General features: G+C 32.9%; 2 protein-coding genes across 4 annotated transcripts in view; one reads left to right on the forward strand and one right to left on the reverse strand.

Moving 5' to 3' along the window:
* The first annotated feature begins 17 nt into the window (after positions 1 to 17).
* On the forward strand, positions 18 to 19,371 carry LOC117680310 (pleckstrin homology domain-containing family M member 1-like). Of its 2 annotated transcripts, XM_034443260.2 has the most exons (18): positions 18 to 174; positions 1,006 to 1,129; positions 3,400 to 3,478; positions 3,592 to 3,645; positions 3,979 to 4,074; positions 4,674 to 4,753; positions 5,020 to 5,090; positions 5,478 to 5,609; positions 6,147 to 7,268; positions 7,700 to 7,828; positions 9,009 to 9,157; positions 10,722 to 10,772; positions 15,216 to 15,318; positions 16,444 to 16,566; positions 16,852 to 16,964; positions 17,659 to 17,790; positions 18,242 to 18,412; positions 18,664 to 19,371. In XM_034443260.2, exons 1-18 carry the CDS (start codon positions 153 to 155, stop codon positions 18,820 to 18,822), a joined length of 2,910 nt encoding a protein of 969 aa, XP_034299151.2. In that variant the 5' UTR covers positions 18 to 152; the 3' UTR covers positions 18,823 to 19,371. The 2 variants fall into 2 exon arrangements, with proteins under 2 accessions (XP_034299151.2, XP_034299152.2); XM_034443261.2 differs by lacking the exon at positions 10,722 to 10,772.
* A 2,066-nt stretch (positions 19,372 to 21,437) lies between these two features.
* LOC105338838 (ATP-dependent RNA helicase DDX19A) overlaps positions 21,438 to 25,614 on the reverse strand; it is a 14,368-nt gene continuing 10,191 nt past the window's right edge. For both annotated transcript variants that reach the window (XM_066080068.1, XM_066080067.1), the window contains 2 exons: positions 25,218 to 25,409; positions 21,438 to 21,924 (listed from right to left, as the gene is read on the reverse strand). In XM_066080068.1, coding sequence (XP_065936140.1) covers positions 21,863 to 21,924; positions 25,218 to 25,409 — 254 coding nt within the window. In that variant the 3' untranslated portion in view covers positions 21,438 to 21,862. The remainder of the gene's footprint in view (positions 21,925 to 25,217; positions 25,410 to 25,614) is intronic.

The following is a 25,614-nucleotide window of genomic DNA, read 5'->3' on the forward strand; positions in this document are numbered from 1 at the left end:
AGACTCCGAATGGAAAAATCATAAGCTACTTTCACTTTTAAACCGGAAGTGTTTAATCTGTTTGACAACAAAGCCACCCATTTGATCTGCTGTTGGTGTTACGTAAAGACGACTTTATATACCAAACAGGAACGCAGATATGAAAAATTCCAATGAGTCTGTTTAAAAGAAAAGGTATTTTTGAAATTATATTGAAAAGAAACAGAGAATCTGTGGTCTAGGGAATATAAGTCAAGGACAGGGGGTGTTCGTCAGCTGATTTAAGCAGTAAAGTGAAATGGATCACTGAGAATCTCCCCCTGTAGCCACAAACTTAATTAAATTGATTATATAGTATGAAAGATTCATATAAAATTTTAATTATTAAGTTCCATGGTTTAAAAAGCGTTCATTCATTTGTAAATATATCAAAGCATTTACCATGTTTACGTTATAAATATAATCATGTGGTTATATATATGCTCCATAGAATACTGTGTAAATAATTTTAATAGCACATATATAACTTCTTTAGACTAATCAGTGCTACTTTTCGAATATATCTTTGTCAGGATCACTTCAATTAGTTGATATGAATGTGTTGTCAGGGTAACCATTTGCCTGTGATGATATAAGATATTTTAACTTCCTTTTCTTGATTGACAAACTTTATTTTAAAATCAAATGTCATAAGGAATCAAATGAAGTTGTACCCAAACTGACTCATACCCAAACAGACTCACACCCAAACAGACTCATAATTCATTGGTCTGGTGGTAAAAAATGATATTTTGATTGTAAAGCTGAAGTTAGTTTTGGATATAATTACAACTAATTTAGAATTATGAGATAATTGAATATAGACTTTGGGAGAAATTTTAACACATTATTTTTATTAATTAAAACTTATTTTATCATTTTTGTAGGTGATATAATATTTCCTTAGATAATATATGGTGTCAATGATATGGTTTTTAGATCATATAACCAATGACTTGTTTTTTCCTTGATTCATTCTTTATTCAGGTCCAACTCCGGTAGAAGTTGCTCAAGAAAATGATATCAAACAAAACATCACAAAGGAACTCTCTACAGCTGTCAAGAAGCTCCAACAGGAGCAACAACTGAACTCGGATGAACCAATCCTCAGGTATCCCATACACACAGTCAATATTCAATCACTGAATGTTGAACATAACCTAATTGTATATTATACAAGGGCCAATAAAAAATAAAATAAAACATAGACTTTTGCCATAGCTATACATGTATTTTACTTAAAGTCATAATATTATTTTAAAAATTGTAAGTAATTTAGCAATAGTTTTAATCAATTTGAAATGAAAAATTAAATATGTTGGAATCCGTTTTTTCTAAGAAAAGTTGAAAATTTAATCCTGTAAAAAAAGAGGTCACGCATGCAGTCAAATTTTGTTTTGTCAACAATAAATCACATAAAGTCAAGAGTAAAATTTCTACACATGTATATTGGGCTTAAAACCAAATGATTTTGAAACCTCAAATTAAGTATTGTCATAATATTCTATGTACCAAATAATGACAGAATATTCTGTTTCAATGAACAGAAATCAGTTACTAAAGACAGATAGTACTCATTAAAATAGACTAAAAATGGATGTGTGGATACATTGATCCATACATAATGTGATACATTATTTTCATCATTGCGCATTTTCACAGTTTGTATTGGCTTCTCCAAGAGTTAAATCCATACTGTTTGCACTTCTCGTTGCTCTGTGACGTCCAAATATATTGTTAAAGAATATAAGAAACATATTTTGACTTTAAGGCTTTTCCCTACTTTGAAAGAAAAGATGCATGGTAAAAAATGACACTTAGTAGAACTAACCTATGATTTTCAAACAAATGTGAGCTAATAAAATGCAAGTTGATGTTCCTTTTTAAATTGTTTCAATTGGTGAAAGACACAAGAAACAAAATGTGATGTATAGATGTGGTATGGTTTGATAAACTGCCTGTGTGTCACCTTGGTGTCATGTTTTGGTTGTTACCTGATGCTCCATGGTGACAAAACTATTGGTTTTTAAAATCGGATAATAATACCTTTTTAAGCTTAGCTGAGCTGAAACCTCAAATAGCTTTTCTGATCACTTTGTTTGGTGTCTGTCTGTCCTTCTGTCCAGAAACTATTTCATTTTCAACTTCTACTCCAGAACCATTGGGCCAATTTCAACCAAACCTAGCACAAAGCATTAATGTATTAGGATGAAGGGGTTCAGGTTTGTTGAAATGAAAGGCCATGCCCTGTTTCAATGGGAGCTAATTAAGAATGATTAAAAGGACTACATGTATATGCAGTATTATACATTTCTCGCCCCCAAAATTAAAGTTCTATGAAGAGATAGTTGAAATCATATTGAAAATATGTGTGTTAAAGGTTATCACCACATAGACATCATAATCTAAAAATGATATCATGAATATTTTCTTTTTTTGATGAATTATCTTTTGGAGCAAAATATGGGTATTTTCTAATGGATTTTTGATTGGGAAACATCGAGTGCATGCTTGCTCAAGTACCAAATTAAAGTATTATGTGTATAACTACAGGTATATGGACCTCAGGGCTCTATACTTCCAAATGCAAAATATAAAAAAAAAAAATGACAATATTTTCATTTGTTTAGCAAAATTTCTGAAATTAGCTTATTAAGGTGACATCATAGATAAACAGCTAATAAGCAACGATCACTAATATAAAGATTAAAGTGATAGGCATCCTCTGTATAATGATTTATGAAGATTTGATCTATAAAGATAATATTTAAAAATTGGTTAAAATTGGGGGAAAATACATCAAATATAGTCCTTTGTTGGTATTTTTAGAAAATCCTCTTCTCAAAAACTGTTAGGCAAGAAAAACTTAATCTTGTGTGTAAGCATCCTCAGGTAGTGTCGATTTAAAATTTGATTTAGGTTTATACTGATATCTTCTTGAGAACTGCAATACTTAGTATGTGATATGACTATGAATTCATCCTGTTACATAAGGGACTTGATGTTTCACCTGAGAATATCTGTAGAAAAGTTTGAAAATCTTATTATACAGGATCTATTCTACTTCATTGTGCAGATATTTTGTATATGACTCCTTAAATCTGATTTTTAGCTATTGTTCCTCAGGTGAGCGATGTTGCCCATGGGCTCTTGTTTATTAAATGGAATGAAACTTCATAGATCAATAAAATAAGTGTTAGTGCATTAATAAATCTGACTTTCATGAAAAATTGACCCCCAGAAAATACCCACAAGCAATTTTCTTACTTTTCAAGTGTATCAAGACAATATAATGCAAAATGTATATAGTCTTACTCCAATTTGCATATGTAATTAGACATAATTAACAAATTTAATATTTTTTATTTCTTGTTTTAACAGCACTGATTCAGCAAATGCAATTTGTAACATTCTTGAAAGCATCTTCCTTCATGGCTGTAAGCCGCCAGTTTCCAAAAAGGTAATTTAGCTTGGTTGGTCAACTTCATGGAAAATCAAAACAAATTATATATTTAACACATTGCATCCTTTGATAATCCTGGTATTATTTGATTTAAACATTCTAAATTGTAGATAGCAAATTACATTGGTATAAATCAGGGATATGAAAATGGAGCCCAACAAATTGTGAGTACATTAAATCAATGCTACATGTATGTAACAAATACAACTGTTAATGTACCTGTTGAAAGGTAAAAGTCATTCTTCAAGTAACTTTAATTGATCAACATGAATATACATATACATGTGCCGAATAGTGCTCTTACCAATGTGCATTGTACACGAATTTGACCAGTCTTTCTTGTTGAAGCTGAAAGGTCACTTTTGCAAAATCTTATGTAAATTTAGAGACTATGAATTAAGATTATGATTTTTATCTATTTGTTTGTTTGTTAGTTATGTGATTTGTACACACAGCTTTCCACATAACAATATGGTTTTGTATATTTTTTCTTAAAGAATTTCTGGATGTTTTGTGAGCGGTTTACCCACAGTGATGTTATAGCTCAGTTGAAACGGTTAGCTCAGGTCAACTCAGAGATTGGTCTGTGCAGGGTAAGCTTTTCTTACTTGGTTTAATTAAACCAGCATCGCTTTACCATAAAGCAATTATTATTTTCAGTGAATTGATATGTAGACATGATTTCAATAAAGACACATTGAATAGTCTATGTTGTCTTTATAGTTGTAGAAATTTTATACGAAATGCATGTACCGTTAACTTCGATATCTCGAACACTGATATCTCGAATACAGTGGATATGTTAAAGTGATTTGTAAGTCCCAACCACTTATTTTTTAAGTATTTTACCCTTGATATCTCGAATACTCAGATATCTCGAACTATTTAAACAGTCCCATTTAGTTCAAGATTATGAAGTTTGACTGTATGCAATTTTTTACCCCAAGAAATCAATGCGCAATTTTTTTTAAACAAACAGGTTCTTTTCCACATCAATATAAGATGATAAGCCTTAATATTTTTTGGAAGTTTTAATGTATTTAAAGAAATTTAAGATCAGTTTGATAATAGAAATTACATCAGTATTCTCTCCACAATTAAAAAATATAAAATGTGAGCTAGCTAGGTCACTGTAAATAAATGTGAGATATTTCAGTGATGCATTGTTCATTGCCTTGCTTCTTTTTTCCAGGCCTGGATTCGTGTTGCGCTCAACGATGGGTTAATGGAGAGCTATGTGAATGCCATGATGGCAGACAAGAAATCCCTGGAGTAAGTCAAGGATGGCAATGTATATACACTGAGAACTTACACCCTGTATTACTTTTGTTTTTCCACATTTAATTTGATGAAATTCATGACAATGTTATTTAAAAGTTAATTTTATACATGTATCATATAAAACCTTTCACAGTTCTTTTGCTACAAATGTTTATACATGATATGTTTTGCCTGCAATGCACCTTTGATAGAATCCATTGTCACCACATGCATTGATAATCAAATGGAACATTATCTGAATTTTATTTATATTATAGGTACTTTTATAGCAGTACATCTTATTTTAGAGACCATGAACAGCCTGAAATATTTCTTTCCTACTTAAAAGGTATATACATGCAGGGAAACAAAACTAATCTTAAAATAATTTATTAAAAAATCCCCCTATAGAAGCCCCTTTCTTTGATAAGGAAGTCACGCTAATTTTTAATATAAATTTACTCATGTATATATTAAAAAAGATGATTATATTTATGGGAAAGTGCCATCAGGAAATTAACAGTGCTGTAAGTGATAATATAGTCTTTTTAAGTTTTTTATTAATATTACTTTCATCTTAACATGTTTATCTATTATCTTCTGGGTCTGCAACCTCCTCTGGCCTTATGTGCCAGCGGGCATGAAGAGGTTAGGTGAGGTATGCATCCTCCCAATGTACTTTTCATCATTAGAGATTTAGTTTAATCATTCTCCTCGTTTTCTCCTATCTTCCAAGGTTTAATGTTGTACGAGTTCCGGCTTTCCTACAACTCCAGTGTGCTAAACAACTGGCCAAACTCCTCCCTCGTGATGGCGGGGCTAATTGACGCAGAGAACACGCCCCTTCCTGTTATTCATCCTCAAAGAGGTACATGCACTTAAGGCACTGCCTTCTGAACCAATTATTCACTCCTTTAATGATAGAACCATTTTAACAAGACCTTGGACTTTTGGTAGGATGTAACTATCTTTTTCTTGCATCAAAACAAGTTAAAAATGACCCTTGTTTCAAGTGAAATATAGATTGTGTAGTTTTAGCTCGAAAACCAGACAAATCTTGTTGATTTCAAAGAGCAATGGCTGAGTGGCCAGCAATGAAATAAACAGGAATACATCCCTCTGCTGTTTGACAGAACTACCCAAAGTCGAAGCTCTTGTTAAAATGGTTCTAGATTCACAGAATTCATTTTGCATTGCATTTGAATTAATTGTAATCAAAACTGCAAATTTTGTTTTGTGTTAACATAATACATGTACATTGTATCTATGTTATTACAATGTACATGCAATTTCTTAATGTGGGTATATAGTTTTACATAAGCCCATATATTCTAACTACATATTGTACTATGACATTTATATGTATATATTGATAGGAAATTTGTTTATACTTTATGGTATTTAGCAAGCCTAAAGAAAAATGAGACAGAACGGAGAGATGTCGGGGTCGAGTCCATACATCCCATCAACCGACAGAAGAGCAAGTCCAAAAAGAGGACTAGTCTAGAGGAGGGAGGGGAGTCATCTCTCCCCCAGGGAAAGTCTGTCTCAGAATACAGCTCTGAACTGACCCAGGAGGATGTGGACAAAATTCGAGGAATGAAACCAAGAAACAAAAGTAGGTCCGAGTGTTCCAGTTCCAGTCGAGTATCCTGCCCTGACCCAGTGAAATACAATAAGAACCCTGCCTTGTATGTAGCAGACAGGGGAAAAGACGACGAGCCCATGTTTGATTTAGGTGATGATGCAGATGTCTCAGGTCAGGATATTGGTAACAATGATTTACAAAGCAAAGAACATATTGATGAAGAGATTGATCCAATGTTCTCTAGTGATAATCCCCACCTGGGTTCAGATCTTAGTTCTCCAGACAAACCCTCCTTAAATGACCCTAGCTCTTATGGAGAGTTTAGTTACTCCAGTGTTTCAGGAGAGCTTTTGGACAGTAAGGACTTAGAAGAAGACACTTTCCTTGATTCTGAGGGATCGGGACTTCCTGTAAGTCCGATGGGAGTAAATGGATATGAGGACATGCGTGAATGTATCGAAGAAACAAATAAAGCTGACAGTCCATTTGAGGAGACCCAGCCAGTCATGATCTCAGAGAACAAACCCAGTGATTTCCCAGTCAGTCCGCAGCAGCAAGACTTTGTGAATGAGCGAATCTTACAGGACATTCTCAACACAGAACTGGGTAGTCCAAGTGACAAGAGAGATAAGAAAATTACGAGTGATTCTTCATGTGATAACAGTTACACTGGGTCTCCACAGGATGAGAATAAAGTGAGGAGAAAGTCGAGGAGTAGGAGAGAGAACCTGAAGCCAGAGTTCGGTGCAGGGACCAGGAATATTGTTCAGCCTCAGCTCTCCCCAGCGGTCGCCGATGCTATTGAGACAACCATGATGGATCAGACCACACAAAAAAGGTTCTCTATCAGTGACACAGAGGTCAGTGAGCAGGCTTCCTCATCACCAAGACGACCAAGATCTGGTGCCCTGTCAGTTTGCTTGGAACCAGAAAATGATGGTAAGAAAGAGGAAATGGTTTCTGTGATTCCTCTCTTTTGAGTCTTCCACTTCCAATATTATGACTTGAAATTCTTATCACAAGTATTGATAACTTGTATTTATAGAGATTTATTATTCAAGCCTGTCATTCAAAATTGTATTTTTTGGTTTTTCAAGCAATCCAAACATGGAAGTAATAATTATTAATGTAAAACAAATGGATTGAGTACTGTGGAGTCATTTTTATTCGTGGGGGTCAATGTTCGTGGGTAGCCAAAATTTTCCGGATTCATGGGGACGTAATTTGGTTGGTAGCAAGTTCTATTTTGTAACTGAATATTAAACATATGTTTGCATACACATTCGTGGGGATGTAAATTCATGGGCAAGGGTTACCCACGAAAGCCTCAAACACGAACAATGATGAATCCACAGTAATCTTTTTTGCAGAGGGCATTGGAATTGCTTCACCGCCCAGTATAGGAAATAGCTTGGGTGCCAAAAGTGGATGGTCCTCAGACTTTGATCAACCAACCCAGTCCCATGCAGTGTCTGGCACAATGCCTCTCAGAAATAAATGTAAGATGATTTGGTCAGCTCATGCATAATGAACTGGTAGTGAGCTACGATAACATGAGTATATATTAAGGACTCCAAAATGCAGTCTAAAGTTTGAATTGTCATGCCAAAGTCCGATGGTCTGAGCCAAATCTGGTTGGTGTGACACACCAAAGTCTGATGCTTCTAATTTTTGTCATAAAAGCACAAATATTGTTTCTGTTGTGCATATGTCTTTGTGTGTCAGGATAAAATAGAAGGCCAATGAAATAGCATACAAAACTGAATTAAAATGAGAATAAAGAGGGAAAAATCAGCTTTGGGTGGTAACTAATTTATTAAACAACCCCTACATCAAGTTTTCTTCATGCATCTTGGATTTGATTGTCATCTACTAGTTTAAAGCACAATTTAAGAGGGCAATTACTATTTAGATACCATACTCTCTGTTTTTGTTTCCCCAGCCTTCCACCAATTACACCTTCATGTTACAATTATGATGAGTGTTCCACCTTTAATTTATATAATTTTGACACCTCGTTTAAAACAGACAAATATACAGCTATGGACTGGAACTATTAGTCTCCCTCTTTGTCCTCACTTTGTCAAAAATCTCATTCGTCCGGACAGCCTGTCATTTCCTTGATATTAAACTGCTTGTACAATGTTACCTATGACATCACAAATGTAGTTCATCCACCACCATTGGACTTTGGTGTCCGTATTGGCAACATACCATCACACTGTGCAGACCATCAGACTTTGGCATGGCCATCAGACATTGGGGTCTTACTTATGTACAGAATTTGAATGATATATGCATAGCTATTGAAAGTGTCTTTTTAGCCTGTTGAAAAAAATGTTTTATTTATACTTGTGTGCAACTTAAACTTAGAATATACATGTACATTAAGCCAAGAAGAATTACCGGGTAACCTTAAAAAACATTTAATTTTACTAAATGTTGGCATTCATAACTCAAAGACATCTAAAAGAAATAAACCCAGGAATGTAAATATGAACAGAATGATATGTTAAATACATGTGTATCAAATCTTTGTATCTTAATATTAATGAATGATTAAAATTACCAGGTACTTTAAGAAAAAAATTAAAAGAATAGTCTGATGTTGTATCCCAAGAGAAGAGAATGTATCATTGTATTAAAAGAGTGATTCATTGAGTAAGTCCCTGTTTCCAGCTGAGAGTTTTAACTCCCTGCTGAAGAGTTACACCCCCTCCAGCCAAGTTGCTTCCCCTACCATGGCCGACGTACTTCAGGAGCTCCCAGAGCAGACTGACTTCTCCCCTTCATCCCCAGAGGTGGATCGAAGAATTTCTGACCCTCAGGTGAATACAACTATCAAACAACTACGGTAGTTTGATATAAGTTACTGTTCATAAGAAAAAATAGTTAATAGATAAGCGGCCTAATCATATACATGTAGCATCCTGGTTTTAAATGTCATCAAATGTAATGAAAGATTGTGGAAAATCTTAGTGGTTTATGATGTCATAAAGACACCATACATGTAGATATTACAGTAGGTTTTTTTCCCTACATTTAATTTTCGACAAGCACTTTGTTGCAATTAAACATGGTAGAACAGCTTATCTTGCCATTACTGTGTATACTCCCTCTGCCATTTGGAATATTTTTTCATTCTGTCAGAAAATCTATAAAATCTATTCAGAAAAGCATGTTCACATGTATATAATTATTTAAGGATTTATTTTTTAATATTGTTGCATAAATGACTGGCATATTAACACTTATAATGAGCAGACAAGTAATAAATATTAAAATGGCATTTGTCTGCCCACATAACAGTTTTAAAATTTATAGTATACTGTGGAATCAATTATAATTCAGTCAATACATGTAGGTGTAAGCTCTTTGTTAGGGATATAAGAATAATTATTTAAATTTAAATGTTGCAATATTTTGGTTGTTCAATGGTTTTAGAGTATATACTTTTACTTTAGTTTCCTAATTTTAGGCGTATAGACCAGACTCCAGATAGTTTGTGTGTTACGATATATTCATGTTGTTCTGAAAAACATAAATTTTAACAATATATTGATATTTCTGTCTATATATTTAGGCTTATTTAGCTTATACATTTGTATTTCGTAGAAGTCAAGAAAAATGTAATCCAATTTTTGCCTAAAATAAGCTTATTTTATGCCGTAAGAAAATATCTCAAAATTTTGAGATGTGATTCCTGCTTTTTTTTTTACTTTTATGTGAGACATTAGATATATGTACATTTGTATACAAAGTTTTGGAAAGATGGCATTACTGACATTTTTGTTATTTGCGTTATAATTTGATTACTCCAGAAATATTTAACAATGTTAACATCTGCTGTTGTGTTCATTATGTACTAGCTGGCAATTGAAGTCAAAAGTAAAGCAAGGTTTTTTAAACTTAATGATACTTTACTTTACTTTAATTTATTGCTACGTTATATGTTCAACTTCATACTATATTGAAATCATAATTAAATAATTGTTCAAAAGATTTCTTCAAAAAATTAATTTTCATGCCAAATTCAAACAATAATTTCAGGAAAATTATCATTTCTGTTTGGGGCCCTATATTTAAAAAAAATGGCATGTGACATGGGTTACAAATTAAATAAATGAACATTTTAGGTCCCCATCATTATATCCAAGTGGTTTTCAGTTGATTGACATTATTAGTATTTCAGGTTCCAAATTCCTTAAGATTATTTTAAAAGCAATATGACCATTGGATTTAATTAAAATTTTGTGTTTAATTTTATGTCTTTAATTTGAATCTACATTTTTTGGCAATTCCATATTTGATTATTCTGTGCAGAGAGAGAGGGTCTAGATGTGATCTAATGTGATACAGTTCTATGAATAAATAACTTATAAACATATTTAGGAAGAAGACTTTGAAATAATCGGTGACCTTGACTCGGAGGGCTCAGAGAGAGTGAGTGATGTGGGGTTGGCTGCATGCATGACCAGCTTGCATGTGATGCTTACTATTTATATCTCTAACTTATTTTTGTAGTGATTTGACTAACTTCTCTTTGTAGTGATCGATTTGACTAAATTCTCTTTCAATGTAGTGATTTAACAAACACTTCCTTGTAGTGACTTAGTCTATATGTTCATAACCAGATAATCTTGTTATGAACATAATTATACTAAAGTACAAACTGAGAAATATTCTTAAATTATTTCTCAGTTAATATCCTGTGTTTACTAATAACTGAGGCCTTGTTCAGAAGAGCAGGTGCTTCCTGAAACTCCATATCCTTATAAGGCCACATAAGATTGATATTTAGATTCTCATCCTGATTTGTAAGAGATATGGGGCGGGTGGGAAAATTTTGTTATTTAATTTTTTTTAAATACATAAATGTATCTATTTCACCTATCATGATTTTGAAATAATTACTGCTGTATTTTTTAGCTCACCTGAGCTGAAAGCTCAAGTGAGCTTTTTTTATATCAAAATTTGTCTGTTGTCCGTTGTTGTTGTCATTGGCATTGACATTGTCGTTGTTGTTGTCATTGTTGTAAAATATTTACTTTTTCATCTTCTTCTCCAGAACCACTGAGCCGATTTCAATCAAACTTGGCACAAAGCATCACTTGGTGAAGGGGATTCAAGTTTCTTCAAATGAAGGACTACACCCTCTTAAAAGGGGAGATGATTTAGAATTATTAAAAATTTGTTGGTATTTTTCAAATCTTTTTTCTCAAAATATATTAGGCCAGAAAAGCTTAAACTTGTGTGGAGGCATCCTTAGGTTGTGTAGATTCAAGTTTGTTCGAATCATGGACCCCAGGGGTAGGGTGGGGTCACAATGGGGGGATCAAGTTTTACATTGGGACTTATAAAGAATTAAAACTTTAAAAATCTATTTTTTTAAAACCCATTTGGCCAGAAAAGCTTACACTTCTGTGGAAACATCGTCAAGTAGTGCAGAGTAAAATTTATTTAAATCATGGTCTCCGGGGGTAGGGTAGGGCCACAATGGGAGGATGAATTTTTACATAGAAATACATGTATATAGAAAAAATCTTCTAAAAAACTATTAGGCCAGAAAAGCTCAAATTTAAGTGGAAGCATCCTCAGATAGTGTAGATTCAAGTTTCTTTAATTCATGGTCCCCGGGGGTAGGGTGGGGCTACAATGGGGGATGAATTTTTACATAGGAATATATGGAAAAAATCTTCTGGAAAATCTTCTTGTCAAAAACCATTTGGCCAGAAAAGCTAAAATTTGAGTGGAAGCATCCTCAGATAGTGTAGATTCAAGTTTCTTTAAATCATGGTCCCTTGGGTAGGGTGGGGCCACAATAGGGGATCAATTTTTACATTGGAATATATAGAGAAAATCTTTAAAATCTTCTCAAAAACTATTTGTCCAGAAAAGCTAAAATTTGAGTGGAAGCATCCTCAGATAGTGTAGATTCAAGTTTCTTTAAATCATGGTCCCTTGGGTAGGGTGGGGCCATATTGGGGGGGGGGGTCAAATTTTAACATAGGAATAGAGAGAAAAATCTTTAAAAATCTTCTGGAAAAGTATTCAGTTCAAAAAGCAGAAACTTGTGTGAAAGTACAGGTTGTGCAGATTAAAGTTTGATCAAACCATGATTCCCTAGAGAAAAAGGGGGTGGGGATTATAAAGGAATAGAGAAAAATCTTCTTACAAATACAACAACAAAAGGCGCTTGGTTTTTCCCATAAAAACATGTGGATAAAAATTGGCAGATTTTTAATTTCTTTGAGCAAAATCCACCGTACTTAGTTGTCAAGATATTTTGATTTTTATACTGTAATGCTGATTTGATCTGAGTTAAGGTTATTGTTGCTCAGGTGAGCGATGTGGCCCCTGGGCCTCTGGTTTTTTTGGTTTTTTTAAGTTGTTAATGCTAATATGAGTACACAAATTTTTTGGAATCTTTTTAAGAATTAATTTTATGTGGCCTAATACAAGTGTCTGAAAATTCTCAACTGCCAAATCTGCTAAACAGATCCCATGACTTTTTACTCTGGTTTGGACTTCTCACACTTCTGTATCTCTTTTACTTACTGTAAACCAACTTTTATTCAATGCAAGAAATTTTCACAAGTTTTGTCGAGCCATGTTGTCATGAGTATTATTCGCCGCACACACCAGTCCTCAAATGTCTCTGGTATATTAGTTTCCAGGTATTGTAGATTCCTTATTTTACACGAGTACTTAATTCCAAGATTCAATCGTTTTTCATCAAATCATGAGAACATAAAATCACAAATGCCAAAATTTTAACATAATTTCATATAGTTTACATAATGTCCAATAAAAAAGAGCAAGATTTTTAAAATTCATGAGACGGCTTCTCGCAATTTTAAGCGGATATTAAATTCCTCACATTTTAATAGGAATTTACAGCAATCTACATCTTGGTCGCGAAAACTATAGTGGCTGCAAACCAGTTTAAATCTGGTAAATTGCGAAATAATGTCATCACAAATAAAATTTGATTTACTGTATCTATATCACGTTTCTTTTTCAGTGTTGTTATTTTTTTGATTAACTGTGTAGTTTGTAGTAGAGATATACTCGTATGTTCTTACCTTTTTCTCAATATCAGCTCAAATATTTCTTGAAAGTTGATTGAATGCATTATATTATGTAACTGGTACATTTGGTGCTAATTATCCTTTCTTTGTGATATTTATTCAGTATAATTGTTATGTTAACTTTATTACAATTAATATGCATGTAAGTGTTCTTATTAATAGCTTTGCTTTGGTAAAACTGAATTCATACAAAATTCTTACTAAAACTGTATTTATTTACAGTATGCATGTAAAGGATCTTTTATCTATGAAATATTTAATGAATTGATCTATAAATGAAAATGTACTAAATATCTTTGATAAACATCTGAATTTAATTCTATTAGCTGGGAAGTACCAATCAATGCTGACACTTTCTTTGAAAATTACCTAGTAAGAAAAAATACAAACCTGAGATTATTATACGCTCTTAGCGCTGCACATAGTATGTAAAAATGAAAACATACTGCCATATTACAACGTACATTCAAGATATTAATTAGAAACCCCATAGGATGGAAGAGGAAATTAAAGGATTATTGATGATGCACATAAGTAAATAGAAAGAACTATATATGATATTAGTAAAATTTGGCCCCCATAATTTGCTATTTTTAAAATGATCGATTCAGGTACATAAATTTGTTGTGTTACTGGCTGGCAGTATATGACACCATAAGTGATGCTGTTTTTATAAATCAATCAAAATCAGTCAAAATTTGACATTTTTCTTATCTTTTTTCGAATGGGAAATATAGATTGACTCTTTGAACAAGAACGAACTTTTTGTCACTTACAAGTATTGGAGAGATACATCTTTGGTGAAAATATTTTGCTTGTTCAAGCAGTCGCTCAATGTTTCCTTAAAGGAAAACTGCTTCAAAACAAGCCGTTTTATGCTAAAAATGAGAAAATGGCGGGAAAAGGTAAACTTTATGATGTCATATTTTAAAATTGTGGGCACTAAAATCAAAATGAAAATTATGAAAAAACTTCAAATGTATATGTTTGTATAATTAAAACAAAGAATTGTAGTAAGATGACAATTTTCAATTAAGGGGGCCATTTTAGGCTCAAACCATATATAGTCCTTTAATTCCTGCGTAAATTTTAAAATTGACAGTTACCCTGGTACATGTATAGTCTTTTGTAGACATTAACACACATAAAGATTTTGATTGATGGTTTATATTTTTTTTTATGGACAGATGTGACGTTCCTCAGTTTTAGATAATTTTACTGTACTTGATAGATTATTTCTTCTTTATTTGCATTAAAACCTGTTAATGTCCAAAAAATCAGGTTGCATTACCAATCTAATTTCGGAGTTAGAATATTTTGAATTATTCTTTTCTTTTTAAAAAGTCAAACTGTATATTTTCATTGCAATTGAAACTATTTTTCCAAATAGAAAAAAGATCATGTAACATGAAAAATAATTTTGAAATTAGTGAAAATCTTCACATTGCGGAGATGGGCGGCAATATACCGGTAGGTCGCTTCAGACCTTAAACAAACTAAATTTACTTTGATTAATATCTTCTACTGATATGAGTTATTTACTGTTGGATTTTACAACAATTTTGTGAGCAAAATTTGAGTTGGTCATGCAACTATTATTTGGTCTCACCGTTACCAACATTTCAAGTCCCTCAACTCAGTCCTCAACTCAGATTCTCAAAAAAATATACTTATATTGGAGTTTAAACTCAGACTTAAGGCTGGGCATTGACTTAAAAAAACTTGGAGACGGCGGTGCCTCTCTGCATGTGTTGAGCATTCTCTTACCATTCTTTTGCTTGAACATTTATGATAGGATCCCAATAACCAGACTTTGTTACTTGGAGTGATAACCACAGAGAAAGGCCTGGATGCTCAAAATTATCAATGTGGCAGCTGTAAAAGACCCATTGGATTCAGTAAGTGTTTTTATAAAATTCCCATTGGATTAAAGCACTAAGTGTCTTTGTAAAATAACCATTGGATTTAGTGTCTTTGTAAACGACCCATTGGATTCAGTAAATATGTCTTTGTAAAATAACCATTGGATTTAGTGTCTTTATGAATGACCCATTGGATTCAGTAAATGACTCTGTAAAAAAAACCATTGGATTCAGTATTTGATACCTTGTAAAATCAGTAAGTAAGACCCACTGGATTCAAAAAATGTCTTTAAATTAGTATGCTACTTTGTAAACGATTAAGAAAGACCCCCCAAAATGGATTTTGTATTTTTGTAAAGGATATGATGGATTTAGTAGAGAAAGCCAATGGATTTAGTAAGAACCAAAGGATTATATAAAACCCAATGGATTCAGTGTTTCAGATTCAGTAAGAACCATTGATTGTAGTAAGAGCCTGACTGTAAAGAGACCCAATCCATTCAGTAATACCCATTAGATTTAGTAAGGACGTCTCTGTAGAGAGACCAAATGGATTCAGTGTCGATGTAAAAGACTAATTATCGGATTCAGAGGGTACATTGTATTCTAAAATAAATGGATATGATAGTAAATGACTAATAAGATTCAGTAAGTGTTTTTGTAAAATACTCATTGATTTCAGTAAGTGTCACTATTAAAGACCCTTTGAATTCAGTGTCATTTTGAAAGTAAGCATTGCACGGTTCAGCAGGTGTCTCCAATAAGGTACTTCACTACACCTAGACTTGTACTTTTTAAGACACTACGTCACAAGATGGCGATTTAAATGTTTTGTTAAACTGTTTATATTGTTCGATTGGGTTGTATAACGTAGTAGCTCAGTGGTTAAAGTATTGGGCTTCTGAACCACAGATCATTAGTTCGAATCCGCCTGTAGCTTTTGTTCATGTTTACTGATTGCAGAATTAAATTTTCTAAAATGTAATTTTTCATCCAAAGTTGCAATTTTTTTACTAATTTGTCATAAATACTTCTTATCGATTATGATATCCATCATAATCAAGTAATTTTCTGCTGATTTGAGAAGATATTTCAAGGTGTAGTAAGCCACCTTAAGTAAAAATATTATTTACTATAATCTTTTGCATTTATTTTTCGTAGTCTATGGAAAGCCGCGAGTATGTACCTTTGATGGGAAGTACTACTGCTTTGAGTGTCATGAAAACGATGAGTACTACATTCCTGCCCTGATCATCCACAACTGGGACTTCAGGAAACACATCGGTCCGACTTTTTGTGCATTATTAGTTATTGAGTGATAAACTGCAAGGCAAATGGAATTTATCTCAAAAAACTGTTCATCGTATTTGTATTGATGTAAAGATAAAAACTTCTGATAACATTTTCATTGCCCTGATTTTCAGACACACAATATTTAAAAGAATTATCAAAATGGTACTGCTAACAGATTGACAGACTCTTCTTATAGGGATGAAGACAGCTAGCACATGTAACACAGTTGTGAGATATGTCTGTACAGTGTGTTTATTTACTCTTTACCTCCTACAGTTTCCAAGAAATCCCTGACTTTTCTACAAGATGTTGAAGATCATTCTGTCATTGACATTTCTTCAGTGAATCCCAAACTGTACGAACACATCACAGAAATGGGCCAGCTACAGGTTAAACAAATATCCCTATTATTTTGTTGATGTTAATATTGATAGAATTGATACTGTCCCTAAAATGTTCTGCTTTCCCACTTGAATGGTGACTGAACGGTGAGCGCACGGTGAGTGCACTCTGAGCAAACATTGCATGAACACATGTTAAACGAAAATTGGGAAGGGCTTAATTATAAACGGTGAGCGAATGCAGAGCACAAACAGAGTGCAAATATGAGCGCAAATTAAACGGTGAACGCACAATGGATGCTATGTGAATGCAGGATGAATGATTTATTTGGAGTGCCTCTGGAGTTATTCTTAGTACATTGTTTTTTTTTCAGTAATGAAGAAAACAATAACAAATTAACTACATATATGTATTGCTATCAGCCTAAATAAATATTATCTGACTGAACTCTAAGTGAATGCTGAACGAGCAGTAAGCGCTTTGTGAACGGTGAGCACGATTGGAGCAGAGCAGAGAGCGCAAGTGATTGCATGGTGAATGCACTGTGAGTGCATGGTGAGCACACTGTGTACACACTAAATAATGGGAAAGTAGAACGTTTTAGAGACTGATACCTATCATTTATGATTGAATGATATTCTTTTTGTCCAGTTCATTATGTACTGAATATAAATGACTAATAGCAGATAAAATCTGCTGGATCCTATTATTCTTCAATTTTTTATTTATTTTCTTCCACAGGAATTGAGAAAGCAGCTCTGCCATTTAAAGACATACTTGTTCACATGTAAACAGTCCATTGCTGATGAATTTCGGAAAAGCATGTGGCCAAAAGAATATTTATACGAGGGTGTTCATAATTATACACTGGCTGTAAGTCAAACTTACATAAACAAACACATATTTTATTTTCAAATTTGATTAAGAAATATCACTTAATAGAGATTATAGTGGCACAGTGCTAACAATATTACAATGATCATCTTTGCTAGCCAAGGGTAATGATCTGTGGTGTTTTTCTTTTCATGATTAGAGAACCACCTTGAATCGTTACCCCATTGGCTAGCAGAGATGTGCAATGAAATATTATAATTTGAATTCATGAATACTAGTAGTTTATACACATATTCTTCATTTGATATTGGCATGTAATTGATTTAAACCGGCATCAAGGAATTGGGTGTAATTATCCATCTTTCCCCCGTCCTTAAATTTAACACTCATGGTGATACACTAATCCTTATAAAAATATATACATAAATACAGTTTTACTCTATTATGGTATTTGATAAATTGTCCATTATTCATATCACATTTTATGCAGGACTTGCTGCAAGTGCCATCAGGACAGCTAGCTCAGAGCCTGAAGAAGTCCATCAAGTTTGCAACAAAGCATGTGTTTGAGTGCCCCTTGTGTAGTGGGAAGGGCTTTATCTGTGAACTCTGTCACAACCCTAAGGTCATCTATCCATTCCAGACTGATGATACCATCAGGGTAGGAGTTATTCCCCTTTAAAACACACTCCTCCACCTTCAGTTCATTTATATCATAAAACACAGTTAAATCAAAGAGTCAAGGACAAGCATAATATTATTTGTTATAAACGTAATTCATTGTGAATGGATTTTTAGAATAAGGAAACTTTCCTTTAGGCTAGGTTGAATACTTTATAAAAGTGTTGGTTGTTACTGTATTTTACTGTACAAAGACATTGCTATTGAAATATATGTATGTCTTTCTTTCAGTGTTCCAAGTGTAAATCTGTATTCCATAAGTCTTGTAAACTGGATTCCAAATCCTGCCCTAAATGTGAACGACGAAACAAACGGAAATCAAAATCGGGGGATACCCTTGAGACCCCCGACATTCATGACTACGCCTTCTCGCCCCAATTTGTCTCTTGAAGAGACTCTTTTTTACCTTATATAATTATACTTTAAGCTTATAGATATCAGCTGTTTTTATTTTTGATTTATTTTAGTTTAATTTTTAACCGGGATTTTGGCGGCAATGTTTATTTTATTTTCTTGTTTTACAGAAAAGTATTTTATAATCTTAGACCTAGAATGCACCAAGGTTTTGTTTACACAAATCAACTTTTAAAAAATGTGAATCACGCTTTGCTGAATTTGAAGATCAATGTACCATAAGTGCATGTGCTGCAATATTTCTTTTAATTAGTATACATTACGTATTCATTTGGTGAATTAGTTTTATATTTCTGTTGTGTATTGTTTCAGTGTTTAATGTATATAAGTTAATTTCACATGATAAAATATCACATTTGTGATATTTCTACATACCAGTGTTTCCAATATGTATATACATGTATATGAATAATAAACTATTTTGTTATTGTTTAACGTTATTCTAAAAATCTGCATGTACTTGTAGATTGCATGTAAATTGTATACACTTTATGTGATAATAAAATTGTAATTTTTAAAATTAAAGTGAGGTTATAATTAATAGGAATTTCATTAGGACAGAGAAATTAAAGATACAGTGGAAATTACTCATCAAAATCATTGTTTTGAGATACCGAATTACTACTTTCCGTGACACATACATGGAGAAAATTTTGTGAGTTTATGAAAGAGAGAGTTAGTGTGATTGACAGATAAATTAAAATGTGGTGGACAAAATAAAAATGTTGATTACTGCACAGAGAGGGACATACAGATACTCCCTCCCCCTTCCTCCTGAGATCTCAATTTAAATGTTCAACCCTGGTTCTGCAAAAACCTGTATGTGCTGCTTTGGTGAGAGGGCATTTCTTCCCACATAATTTTTCCTTTCTGAAGAAATAATGTGTCATTATATAACAACCAAAAGAAGAAAGTTCAAATGTTCCATTCCAAATGAAAAATTGGTAAACATTTCTTATGTAAGTACTGTTAATCTTCACAAATTTGGTTTTGTGGTAACATGAACTTTGATCTAAGATTTAAACAATATCATTCCAACAATATGGCAATTGCATGTATTATTCTTATTTTTAAAAACTGATCTTGAGTTCACGAATTGTGCATTTAAAAAATGTTTTTCTAAAATTTTATTAAATTTTTTTGTTGTCTTCATATATTTATATCTATATATTAATAGAATAACACACATTTTAAATCACTTAACATTTCACTGCTTAATCTAATGTCAGGTTAATCCAAGATTTTTTTCCGACTAAAAGATTAAATTTAAGGTGGTATGGGATACCTCCATGTTGTGACAAACCATTTATCGAAATTAACAATTAATACCAGTGTAATTTTATAAATAGTTATTTCCTGAACTTGTCACCTAACATTATAGCACAGTGGGCCAGATATCTATTAGTATGTAAGTCATGAGTTCAAATCCTGCTGGGAATTTTAAGAATTTTACCTTTCCAAAACTGCAGTTTTTTACCTTCCAAAAATTTTTAAAATGTATTTTTTTGGTTAAATATTATGAAATTTGAAAATTCTAAATTGGTGAAAGTATTTTAATTATAATGAACTTTCATGATCCACATTAATATCGACAGATGTCCCATACCAACTAACGAGGAATCCAATGAAATAGAGTGGGAGGATCAAATGTGACAAAAGTTCATAATCTCTGAACTTTCTGTTTTCCATCTTGACGAATCATTTGTCAGGAGTCTATCAATTGTTTTGTGAATGGCAAACAAGATGTGGAAAATTTCTTGAATATTTTTTTTAAGGTACCTCACTTCATCAAAACATGTACTTTTTTATAAGGCACCAAGTCACAAGATGGCAGTTCAATGTTTTGTTAAATTGTTTGTTTCAGTGGTTTGGTTATATGTTGTCACGGCTCAGTGGTTAAAGCATCAGGCTTGTGAACTGCAGATTATGAGTTCAAATCCATCTGAGGCTTTTTATATTTACTGAATGAAATTTTTTAAAATCATATTTTTTATGTCTTAGATTGCATATTTTTTGGCCTATATGACTTGATCAATACTTCCTATGCATCATGCTATCTAACAAATTCAAGTAACTTTCTGCTGATTTGAGAAACTATTTCAAGGTGTAGTAAGCTACATTAAATTAATCATACTGCAATTTTTGATACAGATCTTTTTTCAAGTTATTTCATATTGGTCTAGAAATGTCATTACTGCTACAAAATCCCTTAGATATGAGGTCATAATTGAGCAGAGATTGGGTAATAATTCTAAGGGGGTACTGGATTCCTTCTTATGGTCCAATATTTATTCTTGGATACTTTACTATACCATGAGATTACATCCCTTCAAATAAGCAAAACACCCACAATCCATAAAAATTGGCCCCACAATTTTCAATGATTCCAAAGAATGCTTTACTTGTATATTGGTCAATATTTAAATGATCTATGAGATATTATTGTCTCTTGCAACCACATGCAGCCAAATGAAGAGGATCATTTATATTGTTTGTTGAATGCGACGATGCACAAACTCCCTCTTGTGAAATAAATTTGCCATCCCTCAAATTAACAATGAAAAATCTATGAAAATAAATAATGAATATCATTATAATAATAAAAAGCTTTAATTTGATAAGTTTCACATGGTAACAACATCATAAAACTACAAAAACAGGGCCATACATAAAAGTGAAGTACCTTCTGATTTAAAACTTGGCCCAGTGCCACTTGCTAACATTCTTCTGACAAGATTTCTTTCTTACATGAAATAAAATGGCTGGCGTTTTTACAATCATATTATGATAACATATGGAAGTAAAATAAGTCTTTTCAAAAAAAGTTCATTCACTGTTATTTCAATCCACCAAAGAAACAGAATCCTTAGTGTTCACATATTCCAAGCTTTTACATTAAAGGTAATTTTCATCATGATTGTTTGACTTCATAAAATGGATTCTATCTGCCACTGCATGAGACTGATGTAAGAGCGAAAGTGATAATGTCCAGATGCCAAGCTTCAACTGTTTGAGATTAACTTCCAATTTTCTCCACTTCTTCCATATCTTCAGCGTCTAGCTTCTCTACTTTACGACCTGTAACAAAAGACTCATGTTAAAAGACCAGTTTTGACCTTGTAATGACTGATAAGGAAGTAGTTAGGATTTGCGCAAGCTGAGAAAATGAGTGTTATCAAAATTAAGTCAAGGAGGCTGGAAGGTCAACAAATCTGACCCGCCTTGAACTTTTAAATATGATGTTTTGGGCCATGAACTACAGTACAGCTCACGAGTATCCCGACAAAAACACCGACCACCGTGTTTGAAAGTCCACGCTGAGCGTGGAAGTGTCGGTACCTTTGATCTATTGTTCTCTGTTACGGCCACGAAACGAGAAAAAACACGGTGCGACACGGTGCAACGCGATGCAACACGGACAATAACACGGTGTAACACGCGGTGTTTACCTGTGAAAAAAGGGGGATTTAGGAATAAAACTTATAAAGAATAAAATATTTATTGATGTACGTAAGAGAATCAAAGAAAAAGGCAAAGAAATAGAAATAAATAAAATTTTTATGCACGCAATTTTCAGACGTATGCGATTGACACGGTTGATTTTTGTTAATATTAAAAATCGATATCGCCCACATAAAGGTTTGATCAATTAAAACACTAACACTTTCTTTTCCGTTTTAAAATTCAAATAAACGGTTCCATAAGTTTTTGTTTCAGTCCGTTTTTAAACGTAGTAGTAATCGTAGTTACTGTAGTTTGGCAGTTTCAATAGTGCATAGAACCATAACTGTGATCTTTTCTCACGTATACTCTATTCAACGATAACAAATCGTAACGGGTTGTTGATAACAAATGTACTTTCTCTAAATAATATAATTATACAGCTTTATATCTAATATATTTTCATATTTTCTTTCTTTTATACATATGTGTGATGTACTTGTCCATGTAGTACCGCACGGTACATATTCATAGCGCTAAGAATCCGTGGATCGGTACTTGATAATTTTTTATTTCATCATTATAGCAACTTGAGTTTAGAAATTATTTGTGTTCCAAGAAACTACTCAGTATTGCAATTATTACTGTTTGATTGTTTAATGATCGTCATATAAGAGAGAGAGAGAGAGAGAGAGAGAGAGAGAGAGAGAGAGAGAGAGAATACCAGTATTATTTAATATAAGTACATTTTACTTGTAATTCAGTGTAATAAGTTAGATTTATAGTTTCCATTATATTGAACCCTTTTCCCTTAAATTTCGATAGAATATATGCAGTTAGGGTCCACGTGCTATCCCTGTCAATCAAATCAGCCCGCGAGATAGACCACGTGCTCCTTCCATGATATGGAAAAAATGTCGTTCTATTGTAGTCCGCAATATAGAAAAAATGTTTAACAATGAAGTATTCAGTGTTTGAAATGTTAAGTTTCTTCATTCTTATACTGCATGCATGAGGGTTGGAATATTAAGTTGTAAAATCTCTCTCTCTCTCTCTCTCTCTCTCTGTATGTGTACTTTTGTGCAATCATTTTAGAATTATAAGAGTTCTATTTGTATGAATTTAATTCATTTATTTTAGATCCATGGTTTTAATAATGATTTCAACACAATGACTAAAAGTTTGTAAAGTTCACGATGTAATAAGATTTTTCGTTAAAATTTCGACGCTATTTCACATCAGTAAAGTTGTGTTTATTCTAAATGCTTGCAAAAAGTTACCGGTATTATCTCATTCATCTTTTTAATCAATCAGGTTTTTTATGTACATACATGTATGTGTACCCGGTAAATAATTTCTTATCGCAAGTTAATACTTTGTGAAATTCCCGCATTTATAGAGTTGCTGAATTGTTCCCCGGATCCACGCGCCGATAGTCTTACGTGTAGTTGTTTGTGTACATATCTACAGACAATTTTTTTGTTTGTTAGAGATTAGGAAAAATCATTGAACTAACAAAGTAGAAGTAAGATATATTCAGACCATACACACGACGGGTTGTGATGAGTTACCAAACAGGTGTTCGCGGAAAGGTGTGAATAACGGCATCTCGAGTACACCTGTTCAGACGTCCAAATATACACACAGTTAGTTGTAAATTCCAATGACACCTAACAAGACAGACAATAACACCTGTTGTGTATAGAACCCAAGATGAAAGACAATGCTGTGTATCTGATCAGCTTCCGTACATCGCACGAGTGATTTTTTCATGTGAAATCACGAGGCCATTACGAACTATACGGAAATAAAGTTGAAAATTATTTTATGAAATGCGGGTATATTTTTAATACATGTACAATGCTTGAATATAATTTAACAAGAGTTTGTACATGCATTTATCTATAATCTATAATATAAAAGTGATTTTTTGTTTATTTATTGCTACATAAATAGCTGAAGTCCATATTATTCGAGTCACCGGTAATATGGGGCTGTTATTTACTATAGCACATCAACAGCACATGTTTTTAGAAAAACATGGTCTGAAATGTTTTCATTTCTCATTTTTAATTGGTTTAAAGTAAGGCAGTAAATTAATTAATAAATCAGAAAGTGTTTACAGATAACAGAAATAAGACGTTTAAGCTCCCGACATTTTAATAGGATCGTCAGTTACAACATCACGTGTGTTAAGAAAAAAAACAAGATGAATTAAATTGATTTGAATTTTGATTATATATTAAATGATTATTAAATATTTTTGGTGAATTTATTTCAATTTATTTAAGAACAAATGAATTAAAAGGTACCCATTTACGTCGAGTTTTCAGATCACAAAAAATTAACTTCACGTTGACAGCCTCGACAACTTTCTGGGTCCGTGCAACTTAAGTCGACATTTTTTTTTTAAATATGAAAAGGATGTATATGTTTCAACCCTTGTTTAACCATAATTTCTTTATTTCTAAACATACGCTATATCTATCAACGTCTCAGGTAACGATATCAACGGAGTAACACAGTGGCCACGGAGTTACACAGGCGACCACGGTGCGACACGGTGCTTTTTCTTGAATTTTCCAATACACATACACGGTGTCACACCGTGTACACGGTGCGACACAGACCGTTTTCCACCGTGTTTTTTACACGGTGGGTGTCGGGATACTCGTGAGCTGTACTGTATTATCTAGTAAAGAACAAATCCAAATATTTTAGCTTTAAGATTTGAACGTTTTTCTACATCTTTATGCAGAGCTCTTCAACTTAAATATTACTTTTACTCAGGGGCGAAAAAATTCCACTAATAGCAACGAAATACTACACAGTTTTTACCTATATCAATGAATTTTTCCTTTTACATATTTACATATTTATAATTCTCTTTCACTGTTTTATCCTAAATAGTAAAAACAAAATTCAAATACCAAAATATTTCTCGATGGCTTTCAATGTAGCAAAAGACTGGCGACTATCCACCATGTTAATTGCTAAGCCCTTCTTGCCAAAACGCCCGGTTCTTCCTATTCTGTGAAGGTACGTCTCAAAGTCTGGTTTGTGGTCTTGGGTCAGGGGAAGGTCAAAGTTCACAACAACTGTGACCTGTTCCACATCAATACCTGTAAGGGAATGAAATACCATTACTGTATCTTGTAACATGCAAGTAAATAAGAGAGTCGTTGTCTAAAGAGCATTACATTAGAATGATTAGTCTAAAGAGACATAACTCAATGGAGAAAAATGGAACCAAATATTAAACTCTACACAATATGCCATAAATACAAGTTTTATAAAATTCTGTTGATGGGTTTCAGAGGGAACAGG

This window comes from Magallana gigas, chromosome 3 (genome assembly GCF_963853765.1).
Source record: "Magallana gigas chromosome 3, xbMagGiga1.1, whole genome shotgun sequence".
Taxonomy (NCBI): Eukaryota; Metazoa; Mollusca; class Bivalvia; order Ostreida; family Ostreidae; genus Magallana; species Magallana gigas.

What these genes read in the sequence shown, in the direction of transcription:
- LOC117680310 (XM_034443260.2), top strand. Translation starts at nt 153, where the DNA reads ATGAGTCTGTTTAAAAGAAAAG. An exon ending in TCGGATGAACCAATCCTCAG is followed by an intron (nt 1,130 to 3,399) that starts GTATCCCATACA and finishes TTGTTTTAACAG; the next exon opens with CACTGATTCAGCAAATGCAA. An exon ending in ACTCGGAGGGCTCAGAGAGA is followed by an intron (nt 10,773 to 15,215) that starts GTGAGTGATGTG and finishes CATTTATGATAG; the next exon opens with GATCCCAATAACCAGACTTT.